Raw genomic sequence first — 16477 nt, 5'->3', positions numbered from 1 at the left:
ACATTCACCAACAATTCCCCCCCCCCCCCACACACAACAATATGGAGTGGTGAAAACACGATACAACAGGGCTAAACTAATCTGTTCTAACGGCATGGCCCTAAACACTGAACTAAATCACATCCTCAACCAATAGACCCCCCCCAAAAGAATCCAAAAAATATTAAAACCTACAAACCACAGTCCCCCCCCCCCCTCCACAACAAGGATTACTCTAAATCCATCACCATTCCCTGCATCCGAGGCACCTCGGAAAAAATTACCAAAATCTTAAAAAAACATGACCTGACCTCCTGTTACAGGCCATACAGAAAATTGGCATCCCTTATCCGCTCCACTAAAGACCAACCACTTCCCCTAGACCTACCTGGTGTATACCAGGTCCCTTGCAGCTGTAAACTGTCTTACTTTGGCCAAACAGGTAGGACAGCGAATATCAGAATTTCTGAACACAAGGATTACATCCGTTTTCACAAGTACAGCCATTCTGGTCTTGCAGACCATGCTCTGGATACATGCCACAGAATATGGTGGAAGAAAGCTACAGTAATACACCGTAGCAAATACAAATTCGAAAGACTATTTATGGAATCAGCCTCAGCCCTAAGAAACTCTCCAAACCTCAACAAATTTGGTTGTATGCGACTGCCCCAAATTTGGAAGGCTTACATCAGCAAAACTTCTGCCCAACGGCCAAGAACACCTACTTAGCCCACTAGAGGGCACCATCAGGACTTTTAGGAAAACAATAGCTTCATCTCTTCATTCTCAGTTACTGTGTTGTAGTGGCTACGTGCACATGCCTTTTTTTTTTGTAAGTTCCTTTTGAAGATGGCAACGTGACATTGCCGAAATATCGGAAATATTTATTAAAGTGTAATTTAATTTATATTCGTATCTACGTTGTTCAATTGTTGATTTAATAATGCATAACCAACGTATAAGCCTGTCTACGAGAATTGCTCACTATATATATTATACAGTAAGGGTGATAGAACACATCCTTGTCTTACTCCTTTTTTGATTTCAAAGTTGTCAAAATATGCAGTTTCATATCTTATTGAGGCTATTTGATTCCAGTATATATTTGTAATTATAAGTAGATCTTTTCCTTTTAACCCATTATTCTGTAGGATATGTATTAATTTCTTGTGATCTATTGAATCAAATGCTTTGGTGTAATCAATAAAACAAAGATATATGCTTTTCTGATTATGGAGGCTTCTTTTACATAATGTTTTCAAATTGAAAATTCCTTCTCTTGTACCTTTGCCTTTTCGAAAACTTGATCGAGTGTCTTTTATTGCTATTGACAAAGTGCATTTTATTCTTTCTGGGATTATTCTCAGTAATAATTTTGTAATATAGCTTGTTAAACTTATTAGTCTATATTCTGAATATTCAAAAGTTCTTGGAATTTTGGGAATAGTGACACAAATGGATTTTCTTAGTTCATCAGGGATGTATTATGTATCATAGATGTTATTAAAAATAACCTTTAGGTCATTAATCGTGTTTTCGTTTAATTTCTTTAACAATTCGATAGGAATCTGATCAGGGCCTGGTGTTTTACCTGTTTTCATTTGACTTAGAGTGTATTCTATTTCTTCATATGTAATTGGTTCACCATCCATACTTTGTATATTTGGTGCATCTGTCAAACAGATACTGAATATAAACGGGTATTGAATCAAACACAGAAAATAAGAAAATAACTATTTATTAACTTAAAAGCTAATATTTCGCTGGTATTATATCCAGCATCTTCAGAGCACACAAACAAAGTTCATTACAAATGCGAGACAACTACAATTCAGTGTAACAGTGGGGCTAGTATAAGTAATTGCAGCGTGCAACACAAGACTAAAGTCCTAATATGGTGCCATCTAAGTTATAAAAAAAAAAAAAAACAGTAGTCCAAAGTTTTGAAAAAAATAAAATTAAAATCAATATTAATTTGGTCTTAGGATGACAGTCTCCTAAATCTTTGGTAGATTTATACAGCCATACTTGTTAAGGTTTGGAGTATGTTTTAAGTCTTCTGTTGATTCCAGGAACAACCTCTCTGACTTGTGGAAGCTTCTGTGCAGTACTTTTATTTTTTTTATCAATTGATCCTGTGTGCCAGGGTATCCAAAGCATGGTTTGCCAGATCCGACTTGCCATAGCGAAAGTGCCGGATATATTTTTTGTGTTCACTGAGGTGGATGACCACAGTTCTTCCTGTCTGTCTATAGTAGGCTCTTCATACAATTCATGACAAGAACAGGGCACTTCATAGACTCCTGCATGTGATAAAGGAGTGAATCTGTCCTTAGGTGAACGGATGAGAGTTGCCAATTTCACATAAGGTTTAAATACAGTGCGCAGTTAGTGTTTGTTAAGCACCCTAGATATCTTTTCAGATGTGCCTTAAATGTATGGGATGGTGATAGTTTTGTTGTAGTCTTCTGTGGTAGATAGTGGGGAGAGATTTCTGGATAGCATTTAGTATTTTGTCTATCTTATGGAGATTATAGCCATTGGTAAGGAAGGTGTGGCGCAAGTGAGAAAGTTCAGCAGTGAGAGCAATGCCATTGGAACAGATTGCTCTAGCTCTATAGGTTAGTGTTTTTAAGATACCATATTGTTGAGAAGGGTGATGGTGTGATTGTTTGTGTAAATATTTCCCTGTATGTGTGGGTTTTCTATAAACCGAAAATGATAAGGAACCTTCTGGAAAACGTGTGATCAGTGTGTCCAGGAAGGGAAGGCAGTCATTGGCTGCCTGCCCTTAAGCCTACCCACAAGTTTAGATACTCCTAAACTGTTCTTATGGTACAGATCTGTGAATGATATCCTTGCAGTATACCATGAGGGTGGTCTGAAAAGTTCTCAGCCTTGACAGATGGCAACACTATCGGCAAGATTTTTTTCCCCTAAGTTGGTACATCTGTCATAAGCATCCAAGTGAAATTGCAAGTCATTCTATCAAGTAGTTTGTTTCACAGCTGTCTGAAGCAAAAGTGTTGTCTGTATCCCTTGAAATGGATAAAATTGAGTATAGTGAGGTTATAAAATTCTTTGTAAACAAAGGTTTAACACGTAAAGAAATTCATTCAAAGTTCATAGAAGCTTATGGGCACTCTTCTCCTTTGTTTTTGACAATTAAGAAATAGGCTGCTGAGTTTAAACATGGCTGTACCAGCCTTGAAGATGATCCACATGAAGGACGTCCAAAAAGTGTAACAACACCAGAAATCATGATCAGTGCATGATATGGTATTGGATGACCGGCGAGTCTAAGTGCATGAAATTGCTGAGACTATAGGCATTTCAAAAGAACATGTAGGATATATTTTGCATGAAGAATTGCAAATGAAAAAGCTTTGCGCAAGATGGGTGCCATGCCTGGTCACAGCAGATCAAAAATGGACTCACATGAAAATCTCCGAATAATGCTTGTAGCATTTTAACGAATAAAACTAATTTTGTGCATCGATTTATTATTATGGATGAGACTTGGATTCACCATTACACACACCAGAATCCAAACAGCAGTCAAAACAGTGGACAAAGGCAGTTGTTCAGCACCAAAGAAGACAAAGTCAGTTCCATCAGCAGAAAAGGTCATGGCATCAGTGTTTTGAGATGCTAAAGGCATTTTGTTTATTAATCATCTTGAAATGGGTAAAACAATAACTGGGGAATATTATTCCGATATTTTAACCAGACTAGACAAAAAAATTCATGAGAAAAGACCCGGTTTGCAGTCCACAAAGGTGTTTTGGCAATGGGAAAATTAAGGGATCTGCACTATGAATTGTTGGAACATCCACCCAGATTTGGCTCCCTCTGACTTCTATCTCTTCCCAAAACTAAAACTCTTCCTCAATGGTCAGCATTTTTCTTCGAATCAAGGTGATTGCAGCTGTAGCGGGGTATTTTGCAGATCTTACTGAGAACCACTATAGGGAGGGAATAACAGCTCTGGAATAAATGTATTAGTCTTAAGTGAGATTATATTGAAAAATAAAAATAATTTTGAAATTATAAATTCGTTTTTTCATTGTTAGGCCGAGAACTTTTCAGACCACCACCTTGACCCTTGTAGTTCCCTTTTTGAATTTCAAGAGTCATTTCCACTATTGCATGAGATAAAAGAAGACAATCAGATTTGCTTTCTAGTTCTCCTTCATCAACCAGGTGGTAGCCTTCATTTCCCCATTTTCAGAAAGAAACCCATATTGCGCTTTACATTAATGCTCTTTCATCATCCTTGTCAAAAATCTGGCAACATTAAGACTCTGGTACACCGAGCTCACTCTCTGTGCTCTATTGAAGTGCTGCTATCTCAGGAAAGAAATTATACAAAGCCTGCCTGCCTGCCTACCTTCCTTGTTAATGACTTCACAGAGTCTTATGTTGACAAAATCATTAATAACTATATGATTTTCTTACCTGGCTCCCAAAATGGTGGTCCATTGTATTGCCATTCCTTATGTTCAGAGACTCAAGCAATGTTTAGTGTCTGAAGGAATAGCAGAAATACTTAAATCTGTTGGCCTACAGTTGACTCATTTCACATTTTATATTTGGTTGCCAAGCAATGCACACACTTTGGTGTCAGACTTCAGGTCGGAAACATGAGAGTTTAAATACAGTCTAGCAGATACATTGGTTTCTCTGATGAACTACAAGATATTTATAACAACATTTCTGCCTTTTTTAGGCTCTGCAAAAGATAAAACTTCTGCCTTTCAAATCCTGGATTCTATCATATTTCCTGCCATTCTGAGTTATCACGTTTTGGCAAGACTGGTTGATCTGCAGTCATACATCATGATGAACATCTAATTTCTAGTAAATTTCATGTCAGGACTTGCAAGATACGCTATCTCGACCAAACATCGAATTCCTTTGGAAGATGATTAAGGTTCTCCACAAAAGTAATTATTATATGGAACACTTATACAAAAAAACTGTGAAACCTTACAACATGTATGAATCCGAACAGTAGTGATGGACTGAAAGTATCCATATTATAGGAAATAGTACCTCTCCACACTTACCATAGGTAATTAAAAAATAAAATTTTTTAATTAAATCATCTTGTTTAAAGTTGTACAGTTAAGACTTCAATATATTTTAGATCAAGCTACTCTATATCCTGTATCCAGGGCATCTTGTAGGGCTTTCAATTTGAAAGCCCTACTGAAGATGCCCTGGATTCTTGGGTGAAAATTCTATGCCTAATAATAAAAATATTATGTAAGTATAATGCATATTAACTAAGTAAGTTGAAAACAAAGATATCAGATAAATGAGATTGTATTTACTATTAAAATTATTGATGAAGAAAGCCCGGCTAGACTTAGTCAGGCTTTCTTCAACCAAGAGGAGAAGGTCTGGAACTGTCGACCTGGATAAGGGGTGGAAGCTCCACTACTCTGGTGTGAGCCCGACAATGTCTGCTCAGGCGGGTGTGAGGATACTCACAAGCCCCCAGCTGTCAGACTGTGTTGCTGAGTGGATCCCATTGGGGGGACGGGTATGTGTATTAAGGCTTCAGATGAAAAACCATGATTTGGCTGTGGTGCAAGCCTATGCACCTAATCTGGAGTCAGAATACTCTGCCTTCCTAGAGGAAGTGGATGCTGCTCTTGACAGGGTGGCAGACATGGAATCAGTCCTGCTAATGGGCGACTTCAATGCACATGTTGGAACAGATGACCAGACATGGAGGGGTGTGGTTGGGAGGAACGGTGCCCCTGACTTTAACGCTAATGGGTTGAAATTATTGGACTTCTGCTGTACTAAGAGCTTGTCCACAATGAATACCTTCTTCCAGCACCGAGAAGTCCATAAGTATACCTGGTACAGGGATACACTAGAACAAAGATCTCTGATTGACTTCTTTATAGTCTCAGCAGACCTATTTTCCTCAGTGTTGGACGTTCGTGTGAGAAGAGGGGTAGAATTGTCAACTGACCACCACCTTGTTGTGTGCACTCTACGGCTTCAGAAACCAGATGTTACCATCAACGCTGGTAGGCCTAAGCAGCTATACCGCGTGAAATGGGAGACATTGAAAAATGAGGCTGTGAGGAAGAATTTTGCAGATGACATTTCCTCCAGGTTTAAAGAGATTCCCAAGCATACTGCAGATGTTGAGGAGGAATGGAAGCTGTTCAGAACAGCTGTCACTGCCTCTGCACTCTCATGGTGTGGCAGAAAGCGGCTCGGCGTGGCAACGGGCAGTGAGAAAAGGACACCTTGGTGGAACCAAGAAGTCCAAAAAACTGTCCGGGCAAAAAAGGAGTCCTACCTAACATGGCTTAGAGTTAGGTCACCTGAGATGCGTTTGCAGTATGCTGAGGCACGAAAAGCTGCTGCTAAGGCAGTAAAGACAGAAAAGCAGAAGGCTTGGGAATCCTTTGGAGAAAGATTAGATTCATCCTATGCAAATGCAAACAAAGCATTCTGGCAGACCATCTGCCGCCTTCGAGGGAGGAAATCGTGCACAGCAAGGGCAATTAAGGCCTCTGATGGTGCACTTTTAACAACCGAGAAGGATATCCTCCACAGATGGAGGGAATACTTTGAGAGCCTTCTTAACCCGGGTGGCCCAGCAGTTGTGGACATCAAAGAGGTGCAGATCGGGGCAATGACTAGTCTCACAGCAGAAGAGGTCCATTTAGCAATAAAATCGCTAAAATCGGGCAAGGCTGCTGTAAAAGCCTTAAATCGAGACGGTGTTCTCTGGCTGACTCGATTGTGTCAGGCTGCTTGGATATCTGGGCGAGCACCAAAGCAATGGCAGACAGGCATAATAATACCAGTCTTTAAGAAGGGAGACCAGAAGGATTGCAGTAACTATCGTGGTATCTCTCTGCTCAGCCTGCCTGGGAAAGTGTATGCTAAGTGCTTGGAAAGATGGTGCAGGAGCACAGTTGAATCAAAGTTCCAGGAAGAACAATGTTGCTTTCGTCCTGGTAGAAGCACAACTGACCAAATCTTCACTTTAAGGCAAGTCTTTGAGAAATCTTGGGAATATGCCAAGAATGTCTACACGTTTTGTGGACTTGGAGAAGGCATATGACCGGGTTCCTCGGGATAAGCTTTGGCAAGTAGTACAGGAATATGGAGTGGATGGTCAACTATTAGCTGCCATCAAGTCCCTCTATGAATGCCCAGAGTTTTGTGTCATGGTAAACAGCACAAAGTCTGAACCTTTCACAGTCTCTGTTGGCCTCCGCCAAGGGTGTGTTCTGTCACCCCTCCTTTTCATAATATTTATGGACTGGATTGATAGGCACAGCCGAGGCAGTGAGTGTGTCAGAATTGGAAGATGTAGCATTGGATGTCTGCTTTTTGCAGATGACCTAGTTCTGCTTAGCTCTTCCACAGATGACCTCCAGTGGACCCTGGATAGGTTTGTAGCTGTTTGTGCAGAAGCCGGAATGAACATCAGTGTGGCCAAAACTTGGGTCCATATTCACGAATGATGGAAAATGGGACGTAGAGCTAGATACTCAAATTGGCTTAGCAAGCTCAATATTGCGGGAGCTTGGCCGTTCGGTAGTATTGAAGCAGGAGTTAAGCCAGAAGGCAAAGCTGGCTGTCTTCAATACAGTCTATGTCCCCATCTTCATCTATGGTCATGAGAGTTGGGTAATGACAGAAAGAATGCGGACACGAATCCAAGCGGCTGAAATGAGGTTCCTTCGAGGGGTTGTGGGGCCGACAAGACTCGACAGAGTCAGAAGCTCTGCAATTCGGGAAACCCTCAATACTCAACCGCTGCTTCTCCGTGTTGAGAGATCATAGTTACGCTGGTACGGGCACCTGGTCAGAATGCCACAAGAGAGGCTCCCTCAGCAGGCCCTCTTTGCCAAGCCAGAGGGTGGGAGGCCACATGGAAGGCCAAGGACTCGCTGGATAGATTATATCCAAAACTTGGGTGGACACGTTTGGGAATCCCACCAGAACACCTGAGCTTGGTGGCAGAGGATCGTGACCATTGGAAGTTCCTCTTGCAGCTTTTGCCCCCACAACCCAATTAGGAAGAGTGGGCCTCGAAGATGTATTAAAAATAAAAGTGGATCACAGAAATTGTGGATGACAAATATTGAAATATGTTATAGCACCACAGACCAAAAACATTTAAAAATATAACGCAATAGTAAACTAAGTTACATTTCAATCACTAAACAAATCACTGATTAGTGTGTGTATAAAGAATTCAGATTTAAAAAAAAAAAGTGCAGTTAAAAAAGAGATTCATAGTTAAAGTAAGGTACACCTACTTGATTTAGGCTGCAAGTTAGGAGTCTGGAATGTCGAATTCGTTATATCAAGTGTTAAGGAGGGGTTTCCTGGAGGCACTTCTTCTGTAAAGGAGATGGTGAACATGAGCCACTTAAAGATAAAAGATCTACAACCATCCACTTTCGGAAAAGACCGACAATCTCAGATTGTGGACTCTGATTAGAGAGAACTGCTAATAGAGTCCATTATCAAATTTCTTAAAACATATGTTAATTGTATGGCAGGAAATCCAATGACAGTATATTATATTATGCAGTATACTAAGTATTAGATAATATGTCCAAAGATAATTTCCATGAAATTCACAGAGAAATATACATTAGGCTATTTGCCAATATTATAGTAACCAATGGGATATAAATTAAGGGTGACAGACAAAATTTTCCTTCCAATTTTTTTTGAAAAAAAGCTTTTGCAATTTTATAAATTATGCTATATCATTTATAGCAAAAAATTAAAAAAAATGAAATTTTTTGTTTAGAAATACATCACAAAAATAGAGTGAGTTTCAACTTAGAAACTATATACAGTCATACCCCGACTCACATGAATCCGGAGCTACGCGGTTTCTTATATGTACGTGTTCCCGTCCCGCTTCACACCTCACCACTAGTCGGATCTTTCCGGCGCCAGCCGCATTCACCAGTGTCGCACATGTTGTGAACAAGCACTGATGTGTTTTGCACGGTCCCCATTCATACACGATTTTTATAGTCTACAAACCTTGCAATTGTTTAATGTTATGTTCTAGATAAGAATTTTATCACATAAAAAATAATAGTGTTGTCCAAAAGAAGCAAGTCCGATTCTTCTACAGCTAGCAAGAAAAGAAAAACATTGACTTTGGAAACAAAACTCAACATTATTAAGGATTTTGAAGGGAGAATGAAAATTTGTGAGCTAGCAAAGAAGTTCGATCTACAGGAATCCACAGATTTTGGAGGACATAGATTCTATATTATATAGATTTTATATTATCTGAGGTTTTGTCACATTTTATAGTTAATGTACTTAGGAATTGCATGGCTATTTATTTTAAGAAATATGAATTATCATGTTATGTTCTAGATAAGAATTTTATCACATAAAAAATAATAGTGTCGTCCAAAAGAAGCAAGTCCGATTCTTCTACAGCTAGCAAGAAAAGAAAAACATTGACTTTGGAAACAAAACTCAACATTATTAAGGATTTTGAAGGGAGAATGAAAATTTGTGAGCTAGCAAAGAAGTTCGATCTACAGGAATCCACAGATTTTGGAGGACATAGATTCTATTGAGGAACGAATTGTAGCCAACAAGGCAAGGAATAAAAAAATCATTAGCTTGCTGAAGAAATTTTGCGTGACAAGAAAAAGACATTATGCCGTCAGACGAATCTATTAGATTTTATAAAACCATCAACATCAAAATAACTTTTTTTTTATGTACGAAAAACTACAATTATGATTATATTTCTTAAAAAATATAGGTGTTTTTGTAAACCTTTGGTCCCAATTAACTAATATTTTGTATGTTTGTATATATAAATTACATGCAAAATTATACCGAGTTATGCAAATTTTCGACTTACATGCTTTTTTTTGGTCCCACCTACCGCGTAACTTCGGGGTATGACTGTACTTATATTAATGAAATGCAAATTTTAAGGTAGGGGAACTTTTACTGCTCCAGATGTACACAATAAGAATTTTTGATACAAATTATGAACATATGATCTTTGATAATTCATATTTCTTAAAATAAATAGCCATGCAATTCCTAAGTACATTAACTATAAAATGTGACAAAACCTCAGATAATATAAAATCTCATGAAATTCTTGAAATATTTCAGTTTTTAATAAAACAGCACTAAATATTTAAATTGCAGGAGATTACAACATTACTGAAGACAATGGAAATGAATGGTAAATTGTAATAATAATTCTAAATGCACGTCTATATAGTGTATTTTACATAAAAATAGGTGGTTAAAAAACTGTCACTATACCATATTATAAACTAAACTAAGCACAGGAACTTAGCAATGGCATTATTGATCAGTATGATTGTATGCAAATATAATCATTAATTTTTAATGAAGATTAAAAAGTAATGCAAGATGTAATATCATACATTTAAAATTCTTCATACAAAGTAAAAATAATCAGATTTATTAACATTTATTAGTGATATGTTATTTGTGCAGTGGTTAATGCCATCAAAAATAAGATGAATGCTATTCATGTCTTCTCTCACATTCAGCATCTGCCTTAAACCTTATAATCATTAATTTTTAATGAAGATTAAAAAGTAATGCAAGATGTAATATCATACATTTAAAATTCTTCTGTCTAGTTTTACCTTATCACAAAAGGATGAATAGAGTCTCCTACTATCATATAGCACTAAAGACAGTTTTACATCATGGAGATAAACATAAATTTTCCATTCTCTACTTATGTCTATAGCATGAAAATCTAATATGCAAGATGAACACAATCTCACGTGTATTGGGCTATGTATGAAAAGGACGATGTGTCACAGCACTGGTGATACATTGAAATAATAAGAAGATACTCTAAACTTGATGCTAAATATTCTTCTCAAACTCAGGTTTATCCATTGCATAAAATACTCACATCAAGTGTGTAACGAATTTTAACAAATTAAATGGTTAAATTTGGCAAACCATTTAATAGAAATATTCCTACAATAATTTAGCCATCCTAATACTTAACTTTAACAAGAGTATCAAACAAAGAAAGAAAGGGACAGACCAGGGTGGCTGGGTCATAACGAAGAAATAATTCAAATTTAAGTCCCCAATTAGATTTCAGCATCCACAGCACATTACTACCAAGACCACTGTATAATCCCAAGTGATTAAACTATTACACGTCAATACATCTTCTCTAGACATTTCAAATTAGAATGCTAACTAAATGAAAATGTGCCATTCTTGTGACCATGCCACAGAATAATAACTGAAAATGCTTATTAGCCCAAGAGCTTATGCCTGAAAAAAAAAAAAAAAAAACTCAAGCAACACGAAGTTATGTGGTGGGGGAGGGGGGGGAGAAATTACAATTTTGTCTTCCCAGTTTCACCTACAGCAACTAATTCTAGAAATCATCATTATTAATAAACTTTTAAATATAACTGTAGTTCAGACATAGCATAGAAACATACAAGCACAGTGAAAATATCAAAACGCAAGAAAATTTTGCAAGAAACATCAAATATTTTGCAAAAAATAACGAAATCTATCTCCAGTGAAACATTAGTTTAAACAAATAAAGAATGTACAACAAATCAGTTAACTGTTTAAGGCAGATGCTGAATGTGAGAGAAGACATGAATAGCATTCATCTTATTTTTGATGGCATTAACCACTGCACAAATAACATATCACTAATAAATGTTAATAAATCTGATTATTTTTACTTTGTATGTACAGGATGCCCATAATTAAACTTCCCCTATTCAGAGCCTTATGTAGCTCAATCTAATAACTGGAATGTCACTAAATTTAGTATGGAGACTAATGAACACACAGGAAGAAGAATTCTGTGAAAAAAAATTGAGTTCGAAAAGTCGTTGATAGGGAGGAATATAACACTGTGCAAAGCAAAAAAAAAAGCATTATTATTATCAGAGACCTTCAGAGAGTCAAGGGAGGATAAATAAATCACTCAATCCAGCTGTCATACCTTCCCTTAAATTCATTCACACAAGATGCATCTCTAAAGGCAAACTATTCCACTCACTCACTGCTCTCTGGGAGAAAAACCTAGCTCTTATCCCGTTCTTGACTGCAAATGAATTTAACTTCCATGAATGACCCTGTGTTCTCTCTCTACCTTCCATATAACGAAAAATTTCACTAGATGATATCGTGTAACACTTATTCAAAAGTTTATAGACCTCTATCATATCACTCCTCTTTCTCCTGTTAACCAGAGTCTGAAATCCACATACTCGCAATCTGTCCTCATAATCTAAATTTCATAATCTGGATATAATCTTTGTAACTCTTCTTTGCATCCTTTCCACAGTTCCTTTATCCACTTGGAGAATCTGGGAGACCAAATCTGAACACAATAATCCAGGTGTGGTCTTATCAAAGCCTTATAAAGAGGCAAAATGACTTCCTTATCCTTACATGTCAAGGTTAGCTTCAGTATCGCAATTATCCTCCAAGTTGTATTTGCAACTTTCGCTATGTGATATTTGAACTTCAAATTCCTATCCACCAATATGCCAAGATCCCTTGCCTCCTCAGTTTTTTGTAGCATAACTCAGCTAATATAATATGCTGCTGGAAATCTAATCACGCCAAAGTGCATAACTTTATACTTACTAACATTAAACTGTTAGCCATTTCCATCTACCCAAATTTCCAGCATATTCAGCACTTAGAAAATGATTTGAATATCAGTAGCATCCCTGATTGCCCTGCCTAACTTTGCATCATCAGCAAACAATTGCACATCTCCTGTTAAACCCTGCCTGATGTCATTAATGTACAGATTGAACAATAATGGCCCAAGGACTGATCACGGAGATATATCACTGGTCACCTTAAATCTGGCGTATTCAGACCCATTGTATACCGCTTCTTTTTGATATCTAACTGTCAACCATCCCCTGATCCAAGTCAAGAGTTTATATTCCAATCCCATATTCTCCAGTTTATGCAACAGCCTTTCGTGTGGCATTTGATAGGGTACCACATGAAAGGCTGTTGCATACACTATGAAAAATCCAACATTATCATAGTGTATCCATTCCCTTTATCCAACTCGCTGTAACATTGTTATAAAACATGAGCTAATTTCTAAAACATGACCTTCCTTTAGTAAACCCATGCTGCTCCTTTCCAGAGTATAGCTTAGTTGTCTACCCATTTCTATATACAAGTTCTTACTAACTTGGACAGACAAATGAATAACAAAGACTAAACTGAAATGAAAGATTACTTTTATGTGCTGCACTTATGATAACACAACAATAAAACATTAAATATCAATTTAATTAACACAGTAATTACAGTAACTGAAGCATTTGTCACAAACCTGTTGCACAACTTGACCACACTGAATTCACCAAATTCAGGCAAAAGACGATATGGTTCAATGTGGTCACTGTTCTTGCAGACCAGAAATTACATCCTGTACACAGCATTTTCAACAGCAGAACATAACATCTCTGAAGGAAAGTTCCCCACAGTCCATGATATGTTGTCCTTTAAGGCTACCAAGTCCGAGACAACGCCACGAAGACAACAGCCTTCAGGTAATTCCACAACCAAAATTTGCATGGGGTAATATCAGAGGAGCGAGGTGGCCATGCAACTGAAAAGATGCATGATCACTCTTTCTTCTGTGAAGCGATGCTGTAGAAGCTGCTGTAGTGGTTGTGCAATGTGGGGAGGTGCTCCATCTTGTATAAAAATGGACTAATCCAGACATCTTTGTTGCTGAAGTTGCAGAATGATGAAATTCAAAATATAACATTGTTTCTGTGTGGTAATGGAATAAGCTACTGGTCCTGTCAGAGTGATGTCCTCAAAAAAGAATGGCCCAATTATAAAATCTGCTGCGAAACCACACCAAATGGTAAATTTTCAGCACATGAGTTCTGGAGCATGTGGGATGATATGGAAGCCCAAATTCAACAGTTTTGGGTGTTTATAGACCTGTTCAGATAAAAATGCACCTCATTTCCCCACAGAATTTTCGAAGGCCAAGCACTGTCAACTTCCAATCTGACCAGAAATGATAGAGCAAATGTCAGTTGCTTATCATAATCATCATGTAGCACAGCTTATCTTGTATATATAAAATGTAATAATTTTGTGCAACACTTTCCATACCATGGAATAAGGCAGATCCAATTGTCATGCTACTCCACGGGCACTGTTACCACCAGCAACATTTTTGTGTGATTTGTTGACAATCGCTGTGTCAACTTCTTTAATTACCCATGGTGGCACCGGTTTCCATCCTGTGCCTGGTCAAACTTCCAAACATTAAAACGATGTCGGGATACAAGAGTGATACCAAACTGCGTTAAAATGAAGATCAATTTCCATTCCAAAAAAGCACTTCATATATATAACCGTGCCAGCCGGGCATTACTCCGCAAGCAAATCGCCTCTACACGAGCTACCCTCGCAGTGACGAACGCTGCCATTGGCTCCTTACATTCGGAGCTCTTCACCGTTCTTAACCCTGAACTTTGGTCGATTCTCTCTGGCATTTCGGAAACTTCCGCACAGAGAGAATTCCAAAAAATAAAAAATAAACACATCAAGAAATATAGCAACCTTGTGAAAAACAAACCACAACCACAAATTCAACCGCTCCAGACAGTAATAAACCTCTCTTCCAAAAGGCTCAACGACAATGCCGTCAGCGCCCTTTGCCTCGGCCGTAATTTTGCCGTCGCTCCGAAGGAAGTGCTGGTGCTTGACGTAATGGTGAACATCGAACGGGGAATCGGTCGCTTACCGTTGGAGATAGCTAACAACATCAGACTTGACGTAGCCAACATCCTCGTGCATTCTTCGCCGCCAAAAAGTAATTTATCATATGCCCAACGTACAGCTCTCCTGAAACTACGTAAAGAAAAAAGTATCGTCATCATCACCAGAGTGGATAAGGGTAATGCCACAGTCGTTCTTAATACCAGTGAATACAATCGTAAAATGAACATTATCCTCCGCGATCGCACTACCTACATCCCGCTAGAACACGACCCCACAAAAACACAAGCTAAGAAACTAAAAATCTTACTCAAAAAAGTATCTTCCTGGCCCCCTGACATCACGAAAAAACTTAAACCTTTCCGCTCCCGTCCCCCCCAAATATACGGTTTACCAAAAATCCACAAACCCAATTCCCCACTCAGGCCCATAGTAGATGCCACCAATGCACCTTGCTATAGACTATCTAAACAGCTGGCCAACTATCTGGTCCCCTTCCTATATAAAAAACTCGACCCACTTTAAAGCCCTGACAGAAAATTTAAACCTTGAATAAGACAGACATATTGGTAAGCTTTGATATCTCCTCTTTGTTTACCAATATTCCCTTAATTCCCTTAATATTCCCATGGGTTCCCACGTCTCACCCCCCTTGCCAATTTCTATATGGAAGATTTCAAAAAACGAGCCATAGACTCAGTCCCACTCAAACCTTCTATTTGGCTAAGATATGTAGATGAAGTGTTCTCTATTTGGCCTCATGGCCCAGACACGTTAGACTCCTTCCTCAGTCATCTCAATAGTCTACATCCAAGAATCCAGTTCACTATGGAAAAGGAAAAGAACAATTGTTTACCCTTCCTAGACACCTTAGTCACACGCCTGCCTAATGATACACTTACCTTCACCGTATACAGAAAACCCACACACACAGGCAGATACATTCACAAACTCTCCCACCACCACCCCCTCTCAACAATATGGCATTATTAAAACCCTTACCAAGAGAGCCCACAATCTTTGTTCCAGTGGAACCACCCTCACTACTGAGCTTAACCACATACACAGCACTTTCCTCTCCAATGGCTACAGCGATCACAGTATCAAAAAAATAATCAACTCCTCCCCCATTCCCCGTCAACAAGATTTTAAAAATGCCATCACCATACCCTACATCCGTGGCACATCCGAAAAAATAGCCAAGATACTAAAAAAGTACAACCTACACACAGCATATAAGCCCCACTGCAAACTTGCTACCCTTTCTACGAAAGATCAGCTCCCTCCTCTCTCTCTGCCTGGAGTTTACAAAGTACCCTGTTCCTGTAAGCTGGCGTACTTTGGACAGACAGGCAGATCAGCATCCATCCGTCTAGAGGAACACAAGTCGTACATCTTCAAACACAACTATGGCCATTCAGGCTTGGCTGACCATGTTTTGGACACCACCCACAGGGTATCATGGAAGAAAACCACCATGCTCCACCACAGCAAATTCAAGAAAGAGAGACTTTTCTTAGACACAGCAGCAGCTCTCAAAAACCAACCAAATCTCAATAAATACGGTTGCATTAAGCTTCCGAAGATTTGGGAAACACTCATCACCAGAGTTCCCACCTTACATTCCAGGCCACCTACTACTGCCCTTAGAGGGCGCTCTACCTAGATAGGACTTTAGTGTCACCCACATGGTTGGGCT

At 38.6% G+C, this 16477-nt stretch overlaps 1 protein-coding gene across 3 annotated transcripts in view; it reads right to left on the bottom strand.

The window, feature by feature from the left end:
* bel (ATP-dependent RNA helicase bel) overlaps positions 1 to 16477 on the bottom strand; it is a 312654-nt gene that overhangs the window by 58656 nt on the left and 237521 nt on the right. For all 3 annotated transcript variants that reach the window (XM_090413999.1, XM_090414000.1, XM_090414001.1), the window contains one exon: positions 8289 to 8372. In XM_090413999.1, coding sequence (XP_090270125.1) covers positions 8289 to 8372 — 84 coding nt within the window. The remainder of the gene's footprint in view (positions 1 to 8288; positions 8373 to 16477) is intronic.

This window comes from Typopeltis vanoorti, chromosome 24 (assembly GCF_054136105.1).
Source record: "Typopeltis vanoorti isolate ZY-2024b chromosome 24, IOZ_Tvanoo_1.0, whole genome shotgun sequence".
In the NCBI taxonomy this organism is placed as follows: domain Eukaryota; kingdom Metazoa; phylum Arthropoda; class Arachnida; order Uropygi; family Thelyphonidae; genus Typopeltis; species Typopeltis vanoorti.
This window is presented reverse-complemented; position numbering and strand designations above follow the sequence as displayed.